At 53.6% G+C, this 19,208-nt stretch overlaps 1 protein-coding gene across 1 annotated transcript; it reads right to left on the bottom strand.

The window, feature by feature from the left end:
- Positions 1 to 8,095: 8,095 nt before the first annotated feature.
- On the bottom strand, positions 8,096 to 19,081 carry rsph4a (radial spoke head component 4A). The gene is made up of 7 exons (XM_088910830.1): positions 18,646 to 19,081; positions 16,187 to 16,415; positions 15,067 to 15,372; positions 13,663 to 14,112; positions 10,756 to 10,900; positions 10,009 to 10,126; positions 8,096 to 8,588 (listed from the first exon to the last, which is right to left on the bottom strand). The coding sequence occupies exons 1-7, from the start codon at positions 18,747 to 18,749 to the stop codon at positions 8,354 to 8,356; spliced, it is 1,587 nt and encodes a 528-aa protein (XP_088766956.1). The 5' UTR covers positions 18,750 to 19,081; the 3' UTR covers positions 8,096 to 8,353.
- Between the last annotated feature and the right edge of the window lie 127 nt (positions 19,082 to 19,208).

The following is a 19,208-nucleotide window of genomic DNA, read 5'->3' on the forward strand; positions in this document are numbered from 1 at the left end:
AGAGAAGGACAGAGGGAGAAGCAGGCAGGGAGAGGGTTAACACATGCAGTTGACACAGCAGCCCAGTAATGAAACTGGGTTTCAGTGATGCTGAGTTCCAGTGAGGTGCTTCTGTAACTTTTAGGGCATTGAGCAAGGTCAAAAGTCCAAATATCACCACTTTAGGTCCAGGTGAATATGGGCACGGGCTGTATGTAAACAGAAACATTTTAACCTTGTATAAACAGTGCAAAGACTGCAAAATATAGATCTAGATTGAGGGAGAATGAGTCGGAGAGTGACATGAATGAAATCAGGCGCTCTCCGCAGACTGGAATAGAGGGGATAAGGAATGAAATGAGAGAGGGAGACAGCACAGGCAGGCTGGAGAGAAGGAAAGAGGAATAATAGACTGAGGAAAAATTAATGAGAGAGAAGGGGGAAAACACAGAGACAAGAGTGATCTGTCAGGCTCCAAGTCCTACCTACACCCACATAAAGCTCATTAGAGAATAACAAGCTGATAACTAGGAACTCAGTCTGGCTTAACACACACTCACAAGAGCACACTCATCACACACATGCTCACTCACGCACACACTTGTGTGAAAACGTACAAACACACACTTCCAAGAAGGCAGACACAATTCACCTCTGCACCCGTACGCACAGACTGTGACAGGTTGTGCATGCACAGACATCGAAACATGAGCTTTCTTTAGTTTCATGCACATCCCATTGACTCTCATTCTGCCCTTACTCACGGGGGGATTAAAGCAGACCTGAGGTAAACAGGTGTCGCTGTTTTAGTTGAGGCCATTTGGCTTTACAAAGGTGGTATTCCTATATGGCGGTCCCCACGTGCTCCGGTTTCCCCCTGCCTCCCCCAGCCCTGCAGGCGAGATCGATCGGGCTGCCCCAGACTGCCCCAGCCAGGGTTCGATCCCTGCCCATCTCTCCTCCCTGTCACAGGGGGCGCTCCTGCCCTCTGTTCAGACTGTAGCAGGGGCTGGATGGGCTGAGAAAGGGGCTCAAGCAAGCCTTGCTATCCGCTTAGTGGCTTCTGGCCTTGAAGAACGCAATCGTGAGGAATCAGGCAATCGCCAGGGAATCAGGCAATCACGAGGAATCCGGCAATCGGGAGGAATCAGGCAATCTCAAGGAATCAGGCAATCGCCAGGGAAACAGGCAATCGCCAGGGAAACAGGCAATCTCGAGGGAATCAGGCAATCGCGAGGAATCAGGCAATCTCAAGGAATCAGGCAATCGCCAGGGAAACAAGCAATCGCCAGGGAAAAGGCAATCGCCAGGGAAACAAGCAATCTCAAGGAATCAGGCAATCTCAAGGAATCAGGCAATCGCCAGGGAAACATGCAATCTCAAGGAATCAGGCAATCTCAAGGAATCAGGCAATTACGAGGGAATCAGGCAATGGCGAGGAATCAGGCAATCGCGCGGAATCAGGCAATCTCAAGGAATCAGGCAATTGCGAGGGAATCAGGCAATGGCGAGGAATCAGGCAATCTCAAGGAATCAGGCAATCGCCAGGGAAACAGGCAATCGCCAGGGAATCAGGCAATCGCCAGCGAAAGCAGCGATGGGAATGTTTTACACCGCTGACCGGACCTCGGCCCGGTCTGGGGGAGACTCGGCGCAAGGTGGAGGGGCGCTCCCTGGTGCCGGAGTCCCCTGATGCTGTTTCTCCGGGTATCCGAGAGCTTCTGCTCCGAGCCTGCATTCCACTTCCCTGTGTGTCCGCTGGGCCTGTGGAGCCCCGGCCTCAGCGCCACCAGCTGGGCAGCAGGGAGCTGGACCCGCCCGGCCTGGGCCTGTGCAGCCAACGGCCACGGTCCAGGGTTCCGGACCCGCCGGCAGATGGTCTCTTCCCCCTGGGTGCGCTGTTTCAAGTGGGCAAATTCCACTTCATCTACAGTACCCCTCTCCCCGATCCGCGTAGCCTCCCAGACCAGATTAGTCACTCGGGTCGCTCCAGTCGGGGCAGGTAAAGCCAGCAGATTAAATCATTAGGGCCGAACAGCTGTAACGCTCAGTTTCCATGTCAGGGCCTTTGGGCAACTTTATAATGTGATCCTGTGTCAACCTCTCGCAGGCTGTAGGCCACAGTCACCCCCGCACGCCTGTTTCAGAAATCGATGGTGATTCACCCTTTTTCCGAGTTAGTAATTGATTTCGATTTTAGTTTATTTATTGATTCGCCCTTTTATTTGAGATCAGTTGATCCAGCAGGTTCAGAGGTGACCGTGAATAATAACCTATAGGCTTTGCAAGGAAGCTGCTCGTTTCATGAAGCCGGTTGGAGATCACATGGAGTGTAATTCTGAATGTCACAAAGTCTTCAAAGGGCAGAGCTTTGTTCATTGAAAAGACGGCTTGCTTGATGGATCACTAACCGCCAAGAGTTCCCAGTCTTCAGAGACGAGCGATTTATGGTGGCTTGTTAGACTGAGTGGATAGGGGCCGTCTGAAGTAGAACATAAAACATATATATATTATTGATGGAAAATATATATATAATTTATCTGTATTCAACACTACAGTATTAATTCAAGCACATTGTGTCATATGTCTGCTGTCTTAACATATCTTAAGCAGCTCCAACAGTTACAGCTACGCATCAAAGGACAGGACCAACTGGTCAACTCATGCTACATATCAAAGGGCAAGACGAATACCCATGAAGCTGTGAAACAAAACTGTTTCCTGAGCTCATACTGTATATAAGAGCTGGGAAACCCTTGCAGGTTGTCTGTCCTGCGGGGCAGACCCAATGCGCGTTGATGTCATTATTGAGCTCAGTAAAACAACTGAAGCCACGCAAGACTGCTCCTTCAGTGAAGGATTTCCCACAACACCGTCCATAACCAGAGCCTCCTCCTCTGCTCAGTCAGTCCACAGAATATAGAACCCTTTAGGGCCTGATAAAGTTTTATACTAGGGCAAAGGAGAAAAACAGTGCTAGAGTGATATTAGTCACACAGAGCAGAATAAGAATCTTATAGAAAAATATTAGGATACCAAAAATATGCTGGCCAAAATATTGGGAACCCCCATCAACCAGCATGTTGGGCCTCTGCCAGCGGCGAGAACAGCCCGAACAGGACGTGAGCACGACCTACTGGAGCGCGTGTCCCACAAGCACCTGAAACATCGGATCCATCAGAGGTAGTCGGATTGGGATTCTAGGGTTTATTCCCTAGAGAGAGACAGAGAGAGTCCGTCCGGTTTGGGAGGACATGGCTGCGAAGGGGGGGGTCCTAATATTTTGGCCGGCGGGTGTGTCTAACCCTGTGAAAGAGCAGAAGAGCTGGTCATGACCTTGCCAAGGTCGTGGGCCGCTCTTTCCAGCGGGGAGAGAGGAGAGGGTCCCCACCAGCAGGGGGAGCTCCGCCTGACGCCCGCTCTTGTCCCAGTGCAGCACGGCGCTGCACTGCAGTCCTGCCGTCCGCAGCTCCTCTGCTACTGAATTTCCTCTCTTCCTTAAACCGCAGTTAATGATGGAGAGAGAGAAACTAACGCGCCAAGAAAGAGAAACAAATGAGGGAGATAAAGCCTGGTGTCTGCGCATCCCCTCCCCCTTTCTAATCTTTCCCTCTCTGTCTCACGCATTCCTCTGCCCTCCCCCTCCTCTCTCTCTCTCATCCCTCCATCTTTCTCCCCCGGCCTGCTCTCTTTCTTCAGCCCCCCCCCCCCTCCTCTGTCTCTCCCTCTTTAATGGTCCCTGCAGAGTCGAAGAAGCGCTCTCTCTCTCTCTGTCCCTGTCTCTCTCTCCCGCCCTCCCCCGCTCTCTCCTCGAAGCGTGAGCAGACCACAGACGTGAACCTTTCGCGCCCCCGGCCACCAGGGGGCGGCGGTCAGGGCCAACGCGCTTCCCCGCTGGACTGACGGGACAGCCTAGTGGGACAGGTGAACTGAAGGACATGGGAAGACAGGAGAGGTTGCGAACGGGAGAAAGTCATTCAGCCCCCCTGACTGCTCTGTCTGGTCAATCCCACCCAGCCGGTTCCAGAGACTCAGTGTTAACGACCTGGCTGGGCAGCATTCTCCAGAAGACCATCGCCCTGTATGTAAAGGATTGCCCTCTGGCTTCTGCCTCTTACTTTCTACTTGCGTCCGCTGGTCAGAGTTCAGGGGAGGACAGGTGCTTGAGTTCTAACTTCCAAATGCTTAGTAATTAGAAACCTTGTACTGGCTATGGGGACACAATACGACACAGCCCAGACTGGACCAGTGATCTCTGGACAGTAGGGTTACAGTATGACACAGACTGGACCAGTGATCTCTGGACTGTAGGGTTACAATATGACACAGACTGGACCAGTGATCTCTGGACTATAGGGTTACAATAGGACACAGACTGGACCAGTGATCTCTGGACTGTAGGGTTTCAATAGGACACAGACTGGACCAGTGATCTCTGGACTGTAGGGTTACAATACGACACAGACTGGACCAGTGATCTCTGGACTGTAGGGGTACAGTATGATATGATACAGTCTAGACTGGAAACCACAGACTCAAACATGTCAAATGTTATGGATTAGTCATATAAAATACCAATTTTGTTTGCCTAAATGAATATACGGCATTTATACTACATCAATTCAGACAGATTTGGCCTGACTGGACCCAGTGATTCGATTTGTGTAAGTGGTTGATCTGTACAAACAAAGCTGTCATATTTAGTTTGTAATTCTATAATTAATCACAGTTGCTGTGCCGATTAGCTAATGGACTCTGAGATTAGAGTGCCTACAGGGACATCTGGAGGGTAATGAGCGCCCGAGGTCATGTGGTCAAAGGAAGGCTCCAGGCCGCACACATACAGGACAGTAGTTCCGAGCGCTGTCTGCCTGGGAACTGATATTCCTAATGATGGCTCACCTTTCCTACTGTTTGTGCTGCTGGTCAGCGGCTGGAGCTGTAGCACTGTGGGAGCTGATTGTATGGAGAGAGAGAGAGAGTGAGGAAGGAAAAGCAGCCGCAGATCCCGGTACGAGAGAGTAATGTACCGGTAAATTGATTCCACGCTGAGCTGGGAGGAGAGGAGGCAGTGCAGGAGAGGCAGGCAGGGAAGACGGGAAGGAGGGAGGTGGCGGGGAGGCAGGAATGAAGCTGGAGAGAGGCCGATACCGAGGAGGAGATTTAGGGGGTTTAGATGAGAGAATTGGGGGAGAAAAGAGAGAGAGAGCTGACCATGCCTGTGAATTGTTTTATTTTCTGCTTTCTTCATTGTATCTCCCTATGATTTGTTATTGCCCATGATCTTCATATAGCCCCCAGCCCCTCACGCAATAAAATACCCACACAAAACTAGCACACTGGGCTCCGAAAGAGCACGATTACACTGCGCACAGCACTGATGTGTTTGAGCATGCTTGGTGTTGTTCAGCACTTGGCCAGTGGCAGGGCTTCTGTATTTCCCGGTACGTACAGTAAGTGTCTGTAGTGCTCCAGTAAGGTAGCAGAGCAGGGTCGTCTACTGTCTAAAGGCACAGAAGGGTTAACATCGGACAGATCTGAAGCACAGAGACAGCCTGTTGTTAGCGTACTGACGAGTACTGTGGCGTACTGACCCAGCCAGTTGAGTGCCAGGAGGCGCCCTGTCCTTCATGCTTGCCCACGCTCTGCCGATAAAAAGGCAGAATGGCTTGTATCGTAACCTTTCATCCAGCAGCTCAGTCAAATCCTAATGAGTCATGTATCAAGCTCAATAATTAATAATAACAATTCCTTACACTTATGTAGCACTTTTCTGGACACTCGACTCAAAGCGCTTTACAGTAATGGAGAATCCCACTATCACCACCAGTGTGCAGCCCCACCTGGATGATGCGACTGCAGCCATAGTGCACCAGAACGCTCCCCACACACCAGCTCTCAGTGGGAGGAGAGCAGAGTGAAGCCAGTTCAGAGATGGGGATTATTAGGAGGCCATGATTGGTAATCATGATTAATTGTTGTTTATTCAAAAGCTTTGATCCCCTCCCACTTAGACTAGACTGTCTATATGTCCCTCAGTTATTTCATACTGTCTGCCTGAGACTTCATCCCCCTGCCTCTTTCTGGGGCGCAGGGTTTAAGCCCGGGTGCGATAAAGACACCCCCAGCGCTGTCAGGCAGGTGTGCGTCCAGCCCTGGCGTGGGTCACGCACGCACTCGCTGTCCCGAGAGCTTCCCGTTCCCCCTGTGGCGGGGCTGTCCCGCAGGCCGTGAATAATTGAGCCGCGCGCTCGTCAGGATCGCATGAGAGAGGACTGACTTCCCAGCCGCCGGTCTGACACAGCCCGGCTCCTCGGCTGTAACTGCACCGAGCGACTCCTTAAATATTTAGAGGCCAGCATCTAACATTTATGGCCCCCGGGCTTGGCTGTCTGAGCGGGGAGTCTGTGCTGCTGCAGAGTCCTGCTGCTGTGTGTGTGTGTGAGTGAGAGAAACAGTGAGGTTTTATAAGGGTACACCCCACCCCTCATTCCTGCCACACACAGCCCCACACACACACTCTCTCTCCCCTGGCAGTGCTGACATCCGTCTTCCTCTCTGCCTGGCCACTGGCTGCAGCCAGCTCCCCTCATATATCACCAGCTCCCCACAGACAGCCGTCTCCTCCGGCTCTGCCAGGCTGGCCGCGCAAGGCCGGGCCGCGGCGCTCTGTGACAGAGGAGAGGAGACTGGAGGAGAAACGGGGGGCAGGGAGGAGAAACGATGGAAAGCGCAGAGGTGGCGAGAGATGGCGGTGATCAGTGGGTTCGGCGGCAGCGTAGCCGCACCGTGAGGCCGCGTGGGCGCAGGACAGCGGGACGGGCGCCAGGTGGGGGGGGGCAGGGGTCTGTAGCGGCACGTCCGCCGGCCCCCCTCACTCCCCGTCGATACAAGTTAACTTCCTCCCGTCGGGGCCACGATGGGGTTTCAGCGAAGCAGCAGACGAGCCGAGGGGGGGACTGGCCACTCAGCACACTCGGCGAGAGAGCTGCTGACGGGCGCGCGCTGAGTCACCATGAAGATCCGAGTGGGGGCCTTAGGGAGGGCTACTGCCCCCTGCCCCTGGAACACTGATAAAGAGACCCCAGGGGTCTGCAGTCCAACCTGATCTCAGCGAGCGTCAGCGAGCGTGGTGGTAGTGTTGGCAGGGGTGAGAGAATGCTTTTTAACACATCAGCCATAAAGAAATTCGATGCACGTGAAAAAAAAAGATTAATCCTGCCTTCCATTTTCCAACTGCTTTATCCAGGACAGGTGGGAGAGCCGGAGTCTATCCTGCCAGGAAAGTGTGGCATGGCTGGATAAACCCTGAACAGGACACCAGTCCATCACAGATCACCCACACACTCACTCCATTAGCCTAATAACCTACCAATCTGTTTGTGGACTGTGGGAGGAAACCATGAGAACATACAAGCTCCACACAGATAGCCTCTGCCCATTAGATGTGATGTTCAAATTATGTGCTGACTGCTTGATCATTGAAGATCCCCTGGCACTGTTCATTAGAGTAGAGAAGTTAACCCTGGCTCAATACCACTCTGGGCTGGTACAGCCTGTCCTGCGTGAAGTTTCCCCTTCATTCAAGTGGTTAAGTAGTTTCTCACTTGTCCACGTGGGGCTACTGGTGTGGAACAGCTGTCCTGTGACACCAAGGAGTGGTGGACGAATTTAGGCTGCACTTCCTGTATGTGAAGTGCTTGGAAAAACTTTACAAAGAACAGCGGTAGACAAAGGCAATGAAATATGTTTTGAAAGAATTGAACAGGTTCTGAGCAACAGAAGATCATTTGCTACACTCTCTTGCCATCTGGTGGCAGAGATGTGCAGTTACATGCACATCAACTAGACACTTGCGTTTGTGCGTGCTGCGTCTTGGGATGTTTGTGCAGGAGCTACATTGACTTGAATATCTGCCCACTCTGGGGCAAGGTCTTACATATGCGTCTGTATCTGTATCTGTATGGTGCACTACACCATCTGCAGTAAACATGCATTTACAAGCTCAGATGACATTATACAGTATATACAAGTCTTAAAAGGAATTGACATTCCTCTCGTTTGGTGTTATTGTCATTATTTTGGCTGTGTGATCTAAGTGATAAAATCAGTTCTCTTTTTTTTGGCATCTAGTTTTTAATAATTTAATACGAGAGGTGCAGGATTTTCTTAATATGCAAAAATGTCAGAAATGGCTGAAATACAAGCAGGTGAGAGATGTGGTTAATGTGTCTCTCTCTGTGTTTCTCTTCTCTCCTCTCCTACTGCCTCAGTCCTCTCTCCTGGTCTTTCTCTGCTCTCTCCCTGCCTCTCTCCTTCAGTCCGCTTTCCTCTGCTCTCTCTGTCCGTCCTTTCCTCTTCCTCTCTCCCTCCCTCAGTCATCCTCCTCCTCCTCCTCCTCTCCCTCCATCTCCTCGGTCTCCTCCTGGGCAGCCCTCTGCTCCTCCAGGGCTGCCTTCAGGGCCTGCTCTTCCTCCAGGCTGGGGTCCGCGGCCTCCGTCACCTCTGGGCCGCTGGGGTACTCCCGCTGGGGGGCGGCAGGCACAGGGGGGGTGTAGCCGTCGCCCACGAACTTCAGGCCCCAGCCGATGTAGATGTTCTCGAACTTCCTGCACAGAGAGCGAGTGAGAATGAGCCATCCTTGTAGCCACTTTACTGTCGTTCCCTTCTGGTTCCTCTGAGTTTCCATCTCCTTGTCAGTCTCACCCCATTCTTCCCTCCCTTCTCCTCTCATTCTCTCTCTTCTCCCTGCTTTCCTCTCTTTCCCTCTCCCTACCATTCCCACTCAATCCTCTCTCTCCCACTTCCCTTCTGTTCCTCTGCATTTCCCCAAACCCTCTCGCTCCTCCTCTCTTCCCCTCTCTCTCTCCTCTCTCCTGCTGCCCCCTCTCTTTCTCTCCTGCTACCCCCCTCTCTCTCTCCTCTCTCTCTCCTGCTGCCCCCTCTCTTTCTCTCCTGCTCCCCCCCTCTCTCTCTCCTGCTCCCCCCCTCTCTCTCTCCTGCTCCCCCCCTCTCTCCCCTGCTCCCCCCCTCTCTCTCTCCTCTCTCTCTCCTGCTCCCCCCTCTCTTTCTCTCCTGCTCCCCCCTCTCTCTCCTCTCTCTCTCTCTCCTGCTCCCCCCTCTCTTTCTCTCCTGCTCCCCCCTCTCTCTCCCCTCTCTCTCTCCTGCTCCCCCCTCTCTTTCTCTCCTGCTCCCCCCCTCTCTCCCCTGCTCCCCCCCTCTCTCTCTCCTCTCTCTCTCTCCTGCTCCCCCCTCTCTCTCCTCTCTCTCTCTCCTGCTCCCCCCTCTCTTTCTCTCCTGCTCCCCCCTCTCTCTCCTCTCTCTCTCTCTCTCTCCTGCTCCCCCCTCTCTTTCTCTCCTGCTCCCCCCTCTCTCTCCTCTCTCTCTCTCTCCTGCTCCCCCCTCTCTCTCTCTCCTGCTCCCCCCTCTCTCTCCTCTCTCTCTCTCTCCTGCTCCCCCCTCTCTTTCTCTCCTGCTCCCCCCTCTCTCTCCCCTCTCTCTCTCCTGCTCCCCCCTCTCTTTCTCTCCTGCTCCCCCCCTCTCTCCCCTGCTCCCCCCCTCTCTCTCTCCTCTCTCTCTCTCCTGCTCCCCCCTCTCTTTCTCTCCTGCTCCCCCCTCTCTCTCCTCTCTCTCTCTCCTGCTCCCCCCTCTCTCTCTCTCCTGCTCCCCCCTCTCTCTCCTCTCTCTCTCTCTCCTGCTCCCCCCTCTCTTTCTCTCCTGCTCCCCCCTCTCTTTCTCTCCTGCTCCCCCCTCTCTCTCCTCTCTCTCTCTCCTGCTCCCCCCTCTCTTTCTCTCCTGCTCCCCCCTCTCTTTCTCTCCTCTCTCTCTCTCCTGCTCCCCCCTCTCTTTCTCTCCTGCTCCCCCCCTCTCTTTCTCTCCTGCTCCCCCTCTCTCTCTCTCCCCTGCTCCCCCCCTCTCTCTCTCCCCCTCGCTCCCCCCCTCTCTCTCTCCCCCTCGCTCCCTCTCTCTCTCCCCCTCACTCCCTCTCTCTCCCCTGCTCCCTCTCTCTCTCCCCCTCTCCTTGCTTACTTCCCGGTGGCGAAGGCACACGCTCCTGGCCAGAGGTTGGAGCGCAGCACAGCGATGGCGTATTGGGAGATCAGAGAGGAGGAGACCTTGGAGCTCCAGGGAGGGGTGTTACTGATCTCTGAAACACACAGAAACACTGAGGGCTCAGAGCACATGTAATAATAATTAATTCCACACACTTATATAACACTTTTCTGGACACTCCACTCAAAGTGCTTTACAGGTAATAGGGATCCCCTCCACCCCCACCAGTGTGCAGCCCCACCTGGATGATGCGACAGCAGCCATAGTGCACCAGTACACTCCCCACACACCAGCTCTCAGTGGGAGGAGAGCAGAGTGATGAAGCCAGTTCAGAGATGGGGATTATTAGGAGGCCATGACTGGTAAAGTCCAGGGGGAAATTTGGCCAGGACGCCGGGGTTACACCCCTACTCGTTTTGAGAAACACCCTGGGATTTTTAATGACCTCAAAGAGTCAGGACCTCAGTTTTACATCTCATCCGAAGGACGGAGCCTGTTTACAGTACAGTGTCCCTGTCACTATACTGGGGCATTAGGACCCACATGGACCGCAGGGTGAGCACCCCCTGCTGGCCCCACTAACACCTCTTCCAGCAGCAACCTTGGTGTTTCCCAGGAGGTCTCTCATCCAGGTCCTGACCAAGTTCACACCTGCTTAGCTTCAGTAGGTATCAACAGGTGTCTGAGCAGAGACTGTCCATGTGAAGCTGGGGGTCAACTGACCTGCGTCCTCGGATAATGGGGTGAGCAGAGGAGGCCCCACCTCTGGCTCTGGCTCGTCTGGCTCTTCCTCCTTCTCCTCTTCCTCCCCTTCCTCCTCGAAATCCTCCTCTCGCTTCTGGGCCAAGTTCACCCACACACAGCGCCCCTGAGAGAGAGAGGTTGTGAGTGTGTGTACCCAGTGAACGTGTGTCAGTCTGAACAGTGGACAGTGTGTCAGTGTGGTACCTGGGGCAGGATGTGCTGGGTATGGTGTACCCAGTGGACAGTGTGTCAGTGTGGTACCTGGGGCAGGATGTGCTGGGTATGGTGTACCCAGTGGACAGTGTGTCAGTGTGGTACCTGGGGCAGGATGTGCTGGGTATGGTGTACCCAGTGGACAGCGTGTCAGTGTGGTACCTGGGGCAGGATGTGCTGGGTATGGTGTACCCAGTGGACAGCGTGTCAGTGTGGTACCTGGGGCAGGATGTGCTGGGTATGGTGTACCCAGTGGACAGTGTGTCAGTGTGGTACCTGGGGCAGGATGTGCTGGGTATGGTGTACCCAGTTGACAGTGTGTCAGTGTGGTACCTGGGGCAGGATGTGCTGGGTATGGGGTACCCAGTGGACAGTGTGTCAGTGTGGTACCTGGGGCAGGATGTGCTGGGTATGGGGTACCCAGTGGACAGTGTGTCAGTGTGGTACCTGGGGCAGGATGTGCTGGGTATGGGGTACCCAGTGGACAGTGTGTCAGTGTGGTACCTGGGGCAGGATGTGCTGGGTATGGTGTACCCAGGTGGACAGTGTGTCAGTGTGGTACCTGGGGCAGGATGTGCTGAGTATGGTGTACCCAGTGGACAGCGTGTCAGTGTGGTACCTGGGGCAGGATGTGCTGGGTATGGTGTACCCAGTGGACAGCGTGTCAGTGTGGTACCTGGGGCAGGATGTGCTGAGTATGGTGTACCCAGTAGACAGCGTGTCAGTGTGGTACCTGGGGCAGGATGTGCTGGGTATGGTGTACCCAGTGGACAGCGTGTCAGTGTGGTACCTGGGGCAGGATGTGCTGGGTATGGGGTACCCAGTGGACAGCGTGTCAGTGTGGTACCTGGGGCAGGATGTGCTGGGTATGGTGTACTCAGTGGACAACGTGTCAGTGTGGTACCTGGGGCAGGATGTGCTGAGTATGGTGTACCCAGTAGACAGCGTGTCAGTGTGGTACCTGGGGCAGGATGTGCTGGGTATGGTGTACCCAGTGGACAGTGTGTCAGTGTGGTACCTGGGGCAGGATGTGCTGGGTATGGTGTACCCAGTGGACAGCGTGTCAGTGTGGTACCTGGGGCAGGATGTGCTGGGTATGGTGTACCCAGTGGACAGCGTGTCAGTGTGGTACCTGGGGCAGGATGTGCTGGGTATGGTGTACCCAGTGGACAGTGTGTCAGTGTGGTACCTGGGGCAGGATGTGCTGGGTATGGTGTACCCAGTTGACAGTGTGTCAGTGTGGTACCTGGGGCAGGATGTGCTGGGTATGGGGTACCCAGTGGACAGCGTGTCAGTGTGGTACCTGGGGCAGGATGTGCTGGGTATGGTGTACCCAGTAGACAGCGTGTCAGTGTGGTACCTGGGGCACGATGTGCTGAGTATGGTGTACCCAGTAGACAGCGTGTCAGTGTGGTACCTGGGGCAGGATGTGCTGGGTATGGTGTACCCAGTGGACAGTGTGTCAGTGTGGTACCTGGGGCAGGATGTGCTGGGTATGGGGTACCCAGTGGACAGTGTGTCAGTGTGGTACCTGGGGCAGGATGTGCTGGGTATGGGGTACCCAGTGGACAGTGTGTCAGTGTGGTACCTGGGGCAGGATGTGCTGGGTATGGGGTACCCAGTGGACAGCGTGTCAGTGTGGTACCTGGGGCAGGATGTGCTGGGTATGGGGTACCCAGTGGACAGCGTGTCAGTGTGGTACCTGGGGCAGGATGTGCTGGGTATGGTGTACCCAGGTGGACAGTGTGTCAGTGTGGTACCTGGGGCAGGATGTGCTGAGTATGGTGTACCCAGGTGGACAGTGTGTCAGTGTGGTACCTGGGGCAGGATGTGCTGGGTATGGTGTACCCAGTGGACAGTGTGTCAGTGTGGTACCTGGGGCAGGATGTGCTGAGTATGGTGTACCCAGTAGACAGCGTGTCAGTGTGGTACCTGGGGCAGGATGTGCTGGGTATGGTGTACCCAGTGGACAGTGTGTCAGTGTGGTACCTGGGGCAGGATGTGCTGGGTATGGTGTACCCAGTTGACAGTGTGTCAGTGTGGTACCTGGGGCAGGATGTGCTGGGTATGGGGTACCCAGTGGACAGTGTGTCAGTGTGGTACCTGGGGCAGGATGTGCTGAGTATGGGGTACCCAGTTGACAGTGTGTCAGTGTGGTACCTGGGGCAGGATGTGCTGGGTATGGGGTACCCAGTGGACAGTGTGTCAGTGTGGTACCTGGGGCAGGATGTGCTGGGTATGGGGTACCCAGTGGACAGTGTGTCAGTGTGGTACCTGGGGCAGGATGTGCTGGGTATGGTGTACCCAGTGGACAGTGTGTCAGTGTGGTACCTGGGGCAGGATGTGCTGAGTATGGTGTACCCAGTGGACAGTGTGTCAGTGTGGTACCTGGGGCAGGATGTGCTGAGTATGGGGTACCCAGTTGACAGTGTGTCAGTGTGGTACCTGGGGCAGGATGTGCTGGGTATGGGGTACCCAGTGGACAGTGTGTCAGTGTGGTACCTGGGGCAGGATGTGCTGGGTATGGGGTACCCAGTGGACAGTGTGTCAGTGTGGTACCTGGGGCAGGATGTGCTGGGTATGGTGTACCCAGTGGACAGTGTGTCAGTGTGGTACCTGGGGCAGGATGTGCTGAGTATGGTGTACCCAGTGGACAGTGTGTCAGTGTGGTACCTGGGGCAGGATGTGCTGAGTATGGTGTACCCAGGTGGACAGTGACGAGGCCAGTTCAGGCACAGGGATGCCCTCAAAGTCTGGGTTCTCCTCAAAACTATCCCTGGCCGCCTCCTCTTCCTCCTCGCCTTCCTCCTCCCCGAACTGGTAGAAGCCAAGTGGGCTGACCTGCGTGCCCGCCGAGATGCGGGCGATCTGGGCACGCAGGTAGTTGGCCTCGTTGCCAGGGAAAGGCGGGTAGCTGATGACAGGCGCGTCCAGGCGCCCGGTGAAGAACTTGCGGATCCGTCGGGCGGCTGTGATCTGGGCGGGCGTGACGGGCGGCAGCCGGACCCAGAGCCGGCCCGGCTCACTGCACACGAAGTAGGAGAACTTGTTGGCGCCAGTCCGGTTCTCCTCCTTCGGGACCACAGGGGGCGGCTTGTAGGTGGACTTGGGGAGCGGGTCGATCTGGGGTTGGAAATAATCACATTGGAAAACAGAATAATAAAACCTGTGGTATTAATAGTGTCAGAAGCATTAAAATATGCTGTCACAGAAGCTTGTGTCTAATTTGCTCGTTATGATTCTATTGTCAGAACTACGTGAGCAGACAGAATTGGGGAGGGGTGCTGCACATTACAGACAGTCCAAACTCTAAAGGCGGAAGGAGAGCCATGTCTCTCTCGGACAGCACTGCAGGCTGTCAGGAGCTTGGTAAGCCCCAGGAATTACTAGTGCAAGGCAAGGATAGCCCAGCGTCCTGGTTAACGCAAGGGCCACGCTGGAGTTTGTCCTGAGCTCCATGCCAGCACCAAGTCCAGTATTTGTCAGATCTGGTCCTCTGGTCCTGCAGGACTGTGTGGCGTCTGTTTTTCACTCCAGCTGAGCTCTTATCACATGGAATAATTGGTTTCTAGTGGATTAAGACACACAAGAGGTTGGATGCTTAGTAACTCTAGACAGCATCAGGATCCCCAGCTCCCCTCATTCAGCTGTGTAGAATGTCTGCAGCACACAGGGTGTGGGGGTGCCCGATAACACTGTCATTTGCACCCATGTATGTTTCTCATAAACCAGTCACCAGTCTTGACAGAAATGGGACAGCGATCTCTTAATGAGAAAGTTAGGAAGAGATGTGGCCAAATCTGGTTTGCTATATTTCCTTCTGACAAAGCGCTAGTAACAGTGTTTCTGAAAGCTAAGGCTGAGCACAGAAGCAGGTCAGAAAGGTCTGGGGGTGCAGCCTGTTCCAGGACAGGGAGCAGGGAGAGCCCAGCTGGAGGGAACACTGAGAGAGGGGTCCTCCAGGACCGGTGCTGCAGCAGCCCTAGAGCTCTGAGCCCCAGGCTCTCCACAGCCCCCACCGTCCTGAAACAGGACCCCCGAGAGACACGTCGCTCTCCCAGAAGGCACCTGACTCACCTCCTCCTGGCCCTCGGCGTCATCTTCCTCCTCTCTGCCCTCTCCCTCCCTCTGCTCCTCCTCTCCCTCCTCCGCCCCCTCCTCCTCCTCCTCCTCCTCGCCCTCGCGGTACTCCCCCTCGGCGACCAGGTAGCTGCCCTCGGTGCCCAGGATGCGCCCCCAGAAGCGGCAGCGCTGCAGGGGCTGGGTGTCCACCAGCTGCTTCAGGGCCAGGAAGACCCGCTGCATCTCCTCGCGGCCCAGGCCCACGCCCGCCTGCTCCAGGAAGAAGGCCAGCTCGCCCACGTTGGGCAGGGGCGTCTCCACCTGGGCAGGGAGGGAGAGGATGTAGAGGGTGAGGAAGGGGGGAACAGAGAGGGAGAGTCAATGCAAGCTGGTGATGTGTTAATACATGTATGTAACAAGGAGTTAATCATAACCTGATTTCATAACCACTAATTTCATATTTCTAATTAAAATGAAACAATTTAATGAAACAATCAAGATACTTAAAATATATGAGCTTTTTATTTCACATGACTGTTATGGTGTTGTGTGGAGGGCGCCCACCCTGCGGTCTGTGTGGGTCCTAACGCCCCAGTATAGTGGCAGGGACACTATGCTGTAGTGGGCGCTGTCTTTCGGATGAGATTTTAAACCGAGGTCCTGACTCTCAGTGGTCATTAAAGATCCCAGGGCATTTTTCCATAAGAGTAGGGAGTTATCCCGGTGTCCAGGCCAAATTTCCCCCCTCGGCCTTTACTGTGGCCTCCCCACGGTCCCCATGTATGATTGGCTTGCACTGGCCCTGCGATGGACTGGCGCCCCTTCCAGGGTGTGCCCTGCCTTGCGCTCGTTGCTTGCCGTGACAATGTATGGCATAAAGCGGTTTGGCAAATGACATGACATTATGGTGCTGTGTTGCTCACAGTCCTTAAGGAGCAATATTCAATGTCAATCAGGCATGATGCTTGACTGAAGTAGCCTGCTTTTTCGTTTTCGCCTCCTGTCCTGTGTGCTTGTGGACACGTTCAGGAGGGCCACAGAGGGGAGGAGCTCACTGGGTTGCTCAGGGGCCTGGGACTGGTGCGGGAGTTCCCAGGTGTGGAGCCCAGTCCCGCCCCCTCCCCGCGCCACTCACCAGCTCCTCTTCGTGCTCAGGCTCGTCCCCCCCCCCGCGCTGGAAGAGCGCCCTCTGCTCCTGGGCCAGCTGCAGCTCGGTGGGGGGGGGCAGGTCGTCGCGCAGGCTGCCCTGCCGCTCGCGCAGCGCCGCCCGCTTGGCCTCGCCGCTCAGCTCCTGGAACACATCCGCCGCGTTCTCGGGCCGCTCCGACAGCACCCTGGACAGCACCCGTGCCAGGTGGTCATAGCTGGGCAGAGAGGGGGAGGACACCGCGTCAGGCGAGAGGGAAGGTGGCAGGAGGGAGAGAGAGAGACTCTTCAGCCTGATCGCTCAGACCGGACTGCCTCTGATTCTGGGGGAATTAGTCAGGAGCTATTACACCCTTATCAGCCCTTATGGAAATAACTAATACAGAAATGTGCTCGTTGTCTATAGAAAGACAAGATCTTCTAGAAATAAATATTTTTTTAAGAAAGGGTTCATCAGTGGGACATAGTGTAACAATAAAATAAATAAGCTATTTATGATCAGTGGTGTTATTGTAATCAGGGCTGTACTCACAGGAGCAGGTGTCTCTGTGCTGTTTCTCAGTGGTGTTATTACTCTGATCAGTGGTGTTATTGTAATCAGAGCTGTACTCACAGGAGCAGGTGTCTCTGCTGTTTCTCAGTGGTGTTATTACTCTGATCAGCAGTGATATTGTAATCAGAGCTGTACTCACAGGAGCAGGTGTCTCTGTGCTGTTTCTCAGTGGTGTTATTACTCTGATCAGCAGTGATATTGTAACCAGGGCAGTACTCACAGGAGCAGGTGTCTCTGTGCTGCTTCTCAGTGGTGTTATTACTCTGATAAGCAGTGATATTGTAATCAGGGCTGTACTCACAGGAGCAGGTGTCTCTGCTGTTTCTCAGTGGTGTTATTACTCTGATCAGCAGTGATATTATAATCAGGGCTGTACTCACAGGAGCAGGTGTCTCTGCTGTTTCTCAGTGGTGTTATTACTCTGATCAGCGGTGACATTGTAACCAGGGCAGTACTCACAGGAGCAGGTGTCTCTGCTGTTTCTCAGTGGTGTTATTACTCTGATCAGCGGTGATATTGTAACCAGGGCAGTACTCACAGGAGCAGGTGTCTCTGCTGTTTCTCAGTGGTGTTATTACTCTGATCAGCAGTGATATTATAATCAGGGCAGTACTCACAGGAGCAGGTGTCTCTGTGCTGTTTCTCAGTGGTGTTATTACTCTGATCAGCAGTGATATTGTAATCAGGGCTGTACTCACAGGAGCAGGTGTCTGTGCTGTTTCTCAGTGGTGTTATTACTCTGATCAGCAGTGATATTGTAATCAGAGCTGTACTCACAGGAGCAGGTGTCTCTGCTGTTTCTCAGTGGTGTTATTACTCTGATCAGCAGTGATATTGTAACCAGGGCAGTACTCACAGGAGCAGGTGTCTCTGCTGTTTCTCAGTGGTGTTATTACTCTGATTAGCGGTGATGTTGTAACCAGGGCAGTACTCACAGGAGCAGGTGTCTCTGTGATGTTTCTCAGTGGTGTTATTACTCTGATCAGCAGTGATATTATAATCAGGGCAGTACTCACAGGAGCAGGTGTCTCTGTGCTGTTTCTCAGTGGTGTTATTACTCTGATCAGCAGTGATATTGTAATCAGGGCTGTACTCACAGGAGCAGGTGTCTCTGCTGTTTCTCAGTGGTGTTATTACTCTGATCAGCAGTGATATTGTAATCAGGGCTGTACTCACAGGAGCAGGTGTCTCTGTGCTGTTTCTCAGTGGTGTTATTACTCTGATCAGCAGTGATATTATAATCAGGGCAGTACTCACAGGAGCAGGTGTCTCTGTGCTGTTTCTCAGTGGTGTTATTACTCTGATCAGCAGTGATATTGTAATCAGGGCTGTACTCACAGGAGCAGGTGTCTCTGTGCTGTTTCTCAGTGGTGTTATTACTCTGATCAGCAGTGATATTGTAATCAGGGCTGTACTCACAGGAGCAGGTGTCTCTGTGCTGTTTCTCAGTGGTGTTATTACTCTGATCAGCAGTGATATTGTAATCAGGGCTGTACTCACAGGAGCAGGTGTCTGTGCTGTTTCTCAGTGGTGTTATTACTCTGATCAACAGTGATATTGTAACCAGGGCTGTACTCACAGGAGCAGGTGTCTCTGCTGTTTCTCAGTGGTGTTATTACTCTGATCAGCGGTGATATTGTAATCAGGGCAGTACTCACAGGAGCAGGTGTCTCTGCTGTTTCTCAGTGGTGTTATTACTCTGATCAGCGGTGATATTGTAATCAGGGCAGTACTCACAGGAGCAGGTGTCTCTGCTGTTTCTCAGTGGTGTTATTACTCTGATCAGCAGTGATATTGTAATCAGGGCTGTACTCACAGGAGCAGGTGTCTCTGCTGTTTCTCAGTGGTGTTATTACTCTGATCAGCGGTGATATTGTAATCAGGGCAGTACTCACAGGTTCAGGCCGCTCTCGGTGCTGCTCTTCAGCAGGTAGGCTTTGGCGCTGCGCACTGCCAGCTCTCTCTGGTGACTGAGCGCTTCCTCCGCTGGCTCCATCATGTGCGGTGAATGGAAAAGTCGGAATTCCCCAGATAATAAAAAAAGAACACAATTGAAGTCGAGATATTTCAATCAATCCGTCAGTCCACGGGAAGACACGAGTTCGTGGGGATCGTCCTTTGCAGCCAGAATTTGCGAAACACACTTTTGAAGAGTTTTACATTTTAACAGCGCTGCACTTGGCTTCAGCTACGTGCGCCGTGTCTCTGCGTCCTTCTGTATATCGTTAATAACATTTAATAATTAATTAATCATCGCGGCTCCTGCGGTTTTTAAACCCAAAACGTCCAACCGCTCTCTGGTTCCTGGGTCGCTGTGTGCTGTTGCCCCTGGAAACCGTCTCAACACGAGGATCCGTTGTTAGGATAAACAGTTGCCTTGCGTACTACGTCACATATCGACGTGAACGATGATGTCATCCTTTTTAAACAACGCGACTAAAGACTGTAGGGACTTAAA

The sequence above is a fragment of the Atractosteus spatula genome, chromosome 3, assembly GCF_055471065.1.
Source record: "Atractosteus spatula isolate fAtrSpa1 chromosome 3, fAtrSpa1.hap1, whole genome shotgun sequence".
In the NCBI taxonomy this organism is placed as follows: Eukaryota; Metazoa; Chordata; class Actinopteri; order Semionotiformes; family Lepisosteidae; genus Atractosteus; species Atractosteus spatula.

What these genes read in the sequence shown, in the direction of transcription:
- rsph4a (XM_088910830.1), bottom strand. Translation starts at nt 18,749, where the DNA reads ATGATGGAGCCAGCGGAGGAAGCGCTCAGTCACCAGAGAGAGCTGGCA. An exon ending in CTCAGCACATCCTGCCCCAG is followed by an intron (nt 10,901 to 13,662) that starts GTACCACACTGA and finishes TCTCTCTCTCAG; the next exon opens with GGGCGCTGTGTGTGGGTGAA. An exon ending in TGTGCCTTCGCCACCGGGAA is followed by an intron (nt 8,589 to 10,008) that starts GTAAGCAAGGAG and finishes CTCTCTGTGCAG; the next exon opens with GAAGTTCGAGAACATCTACA.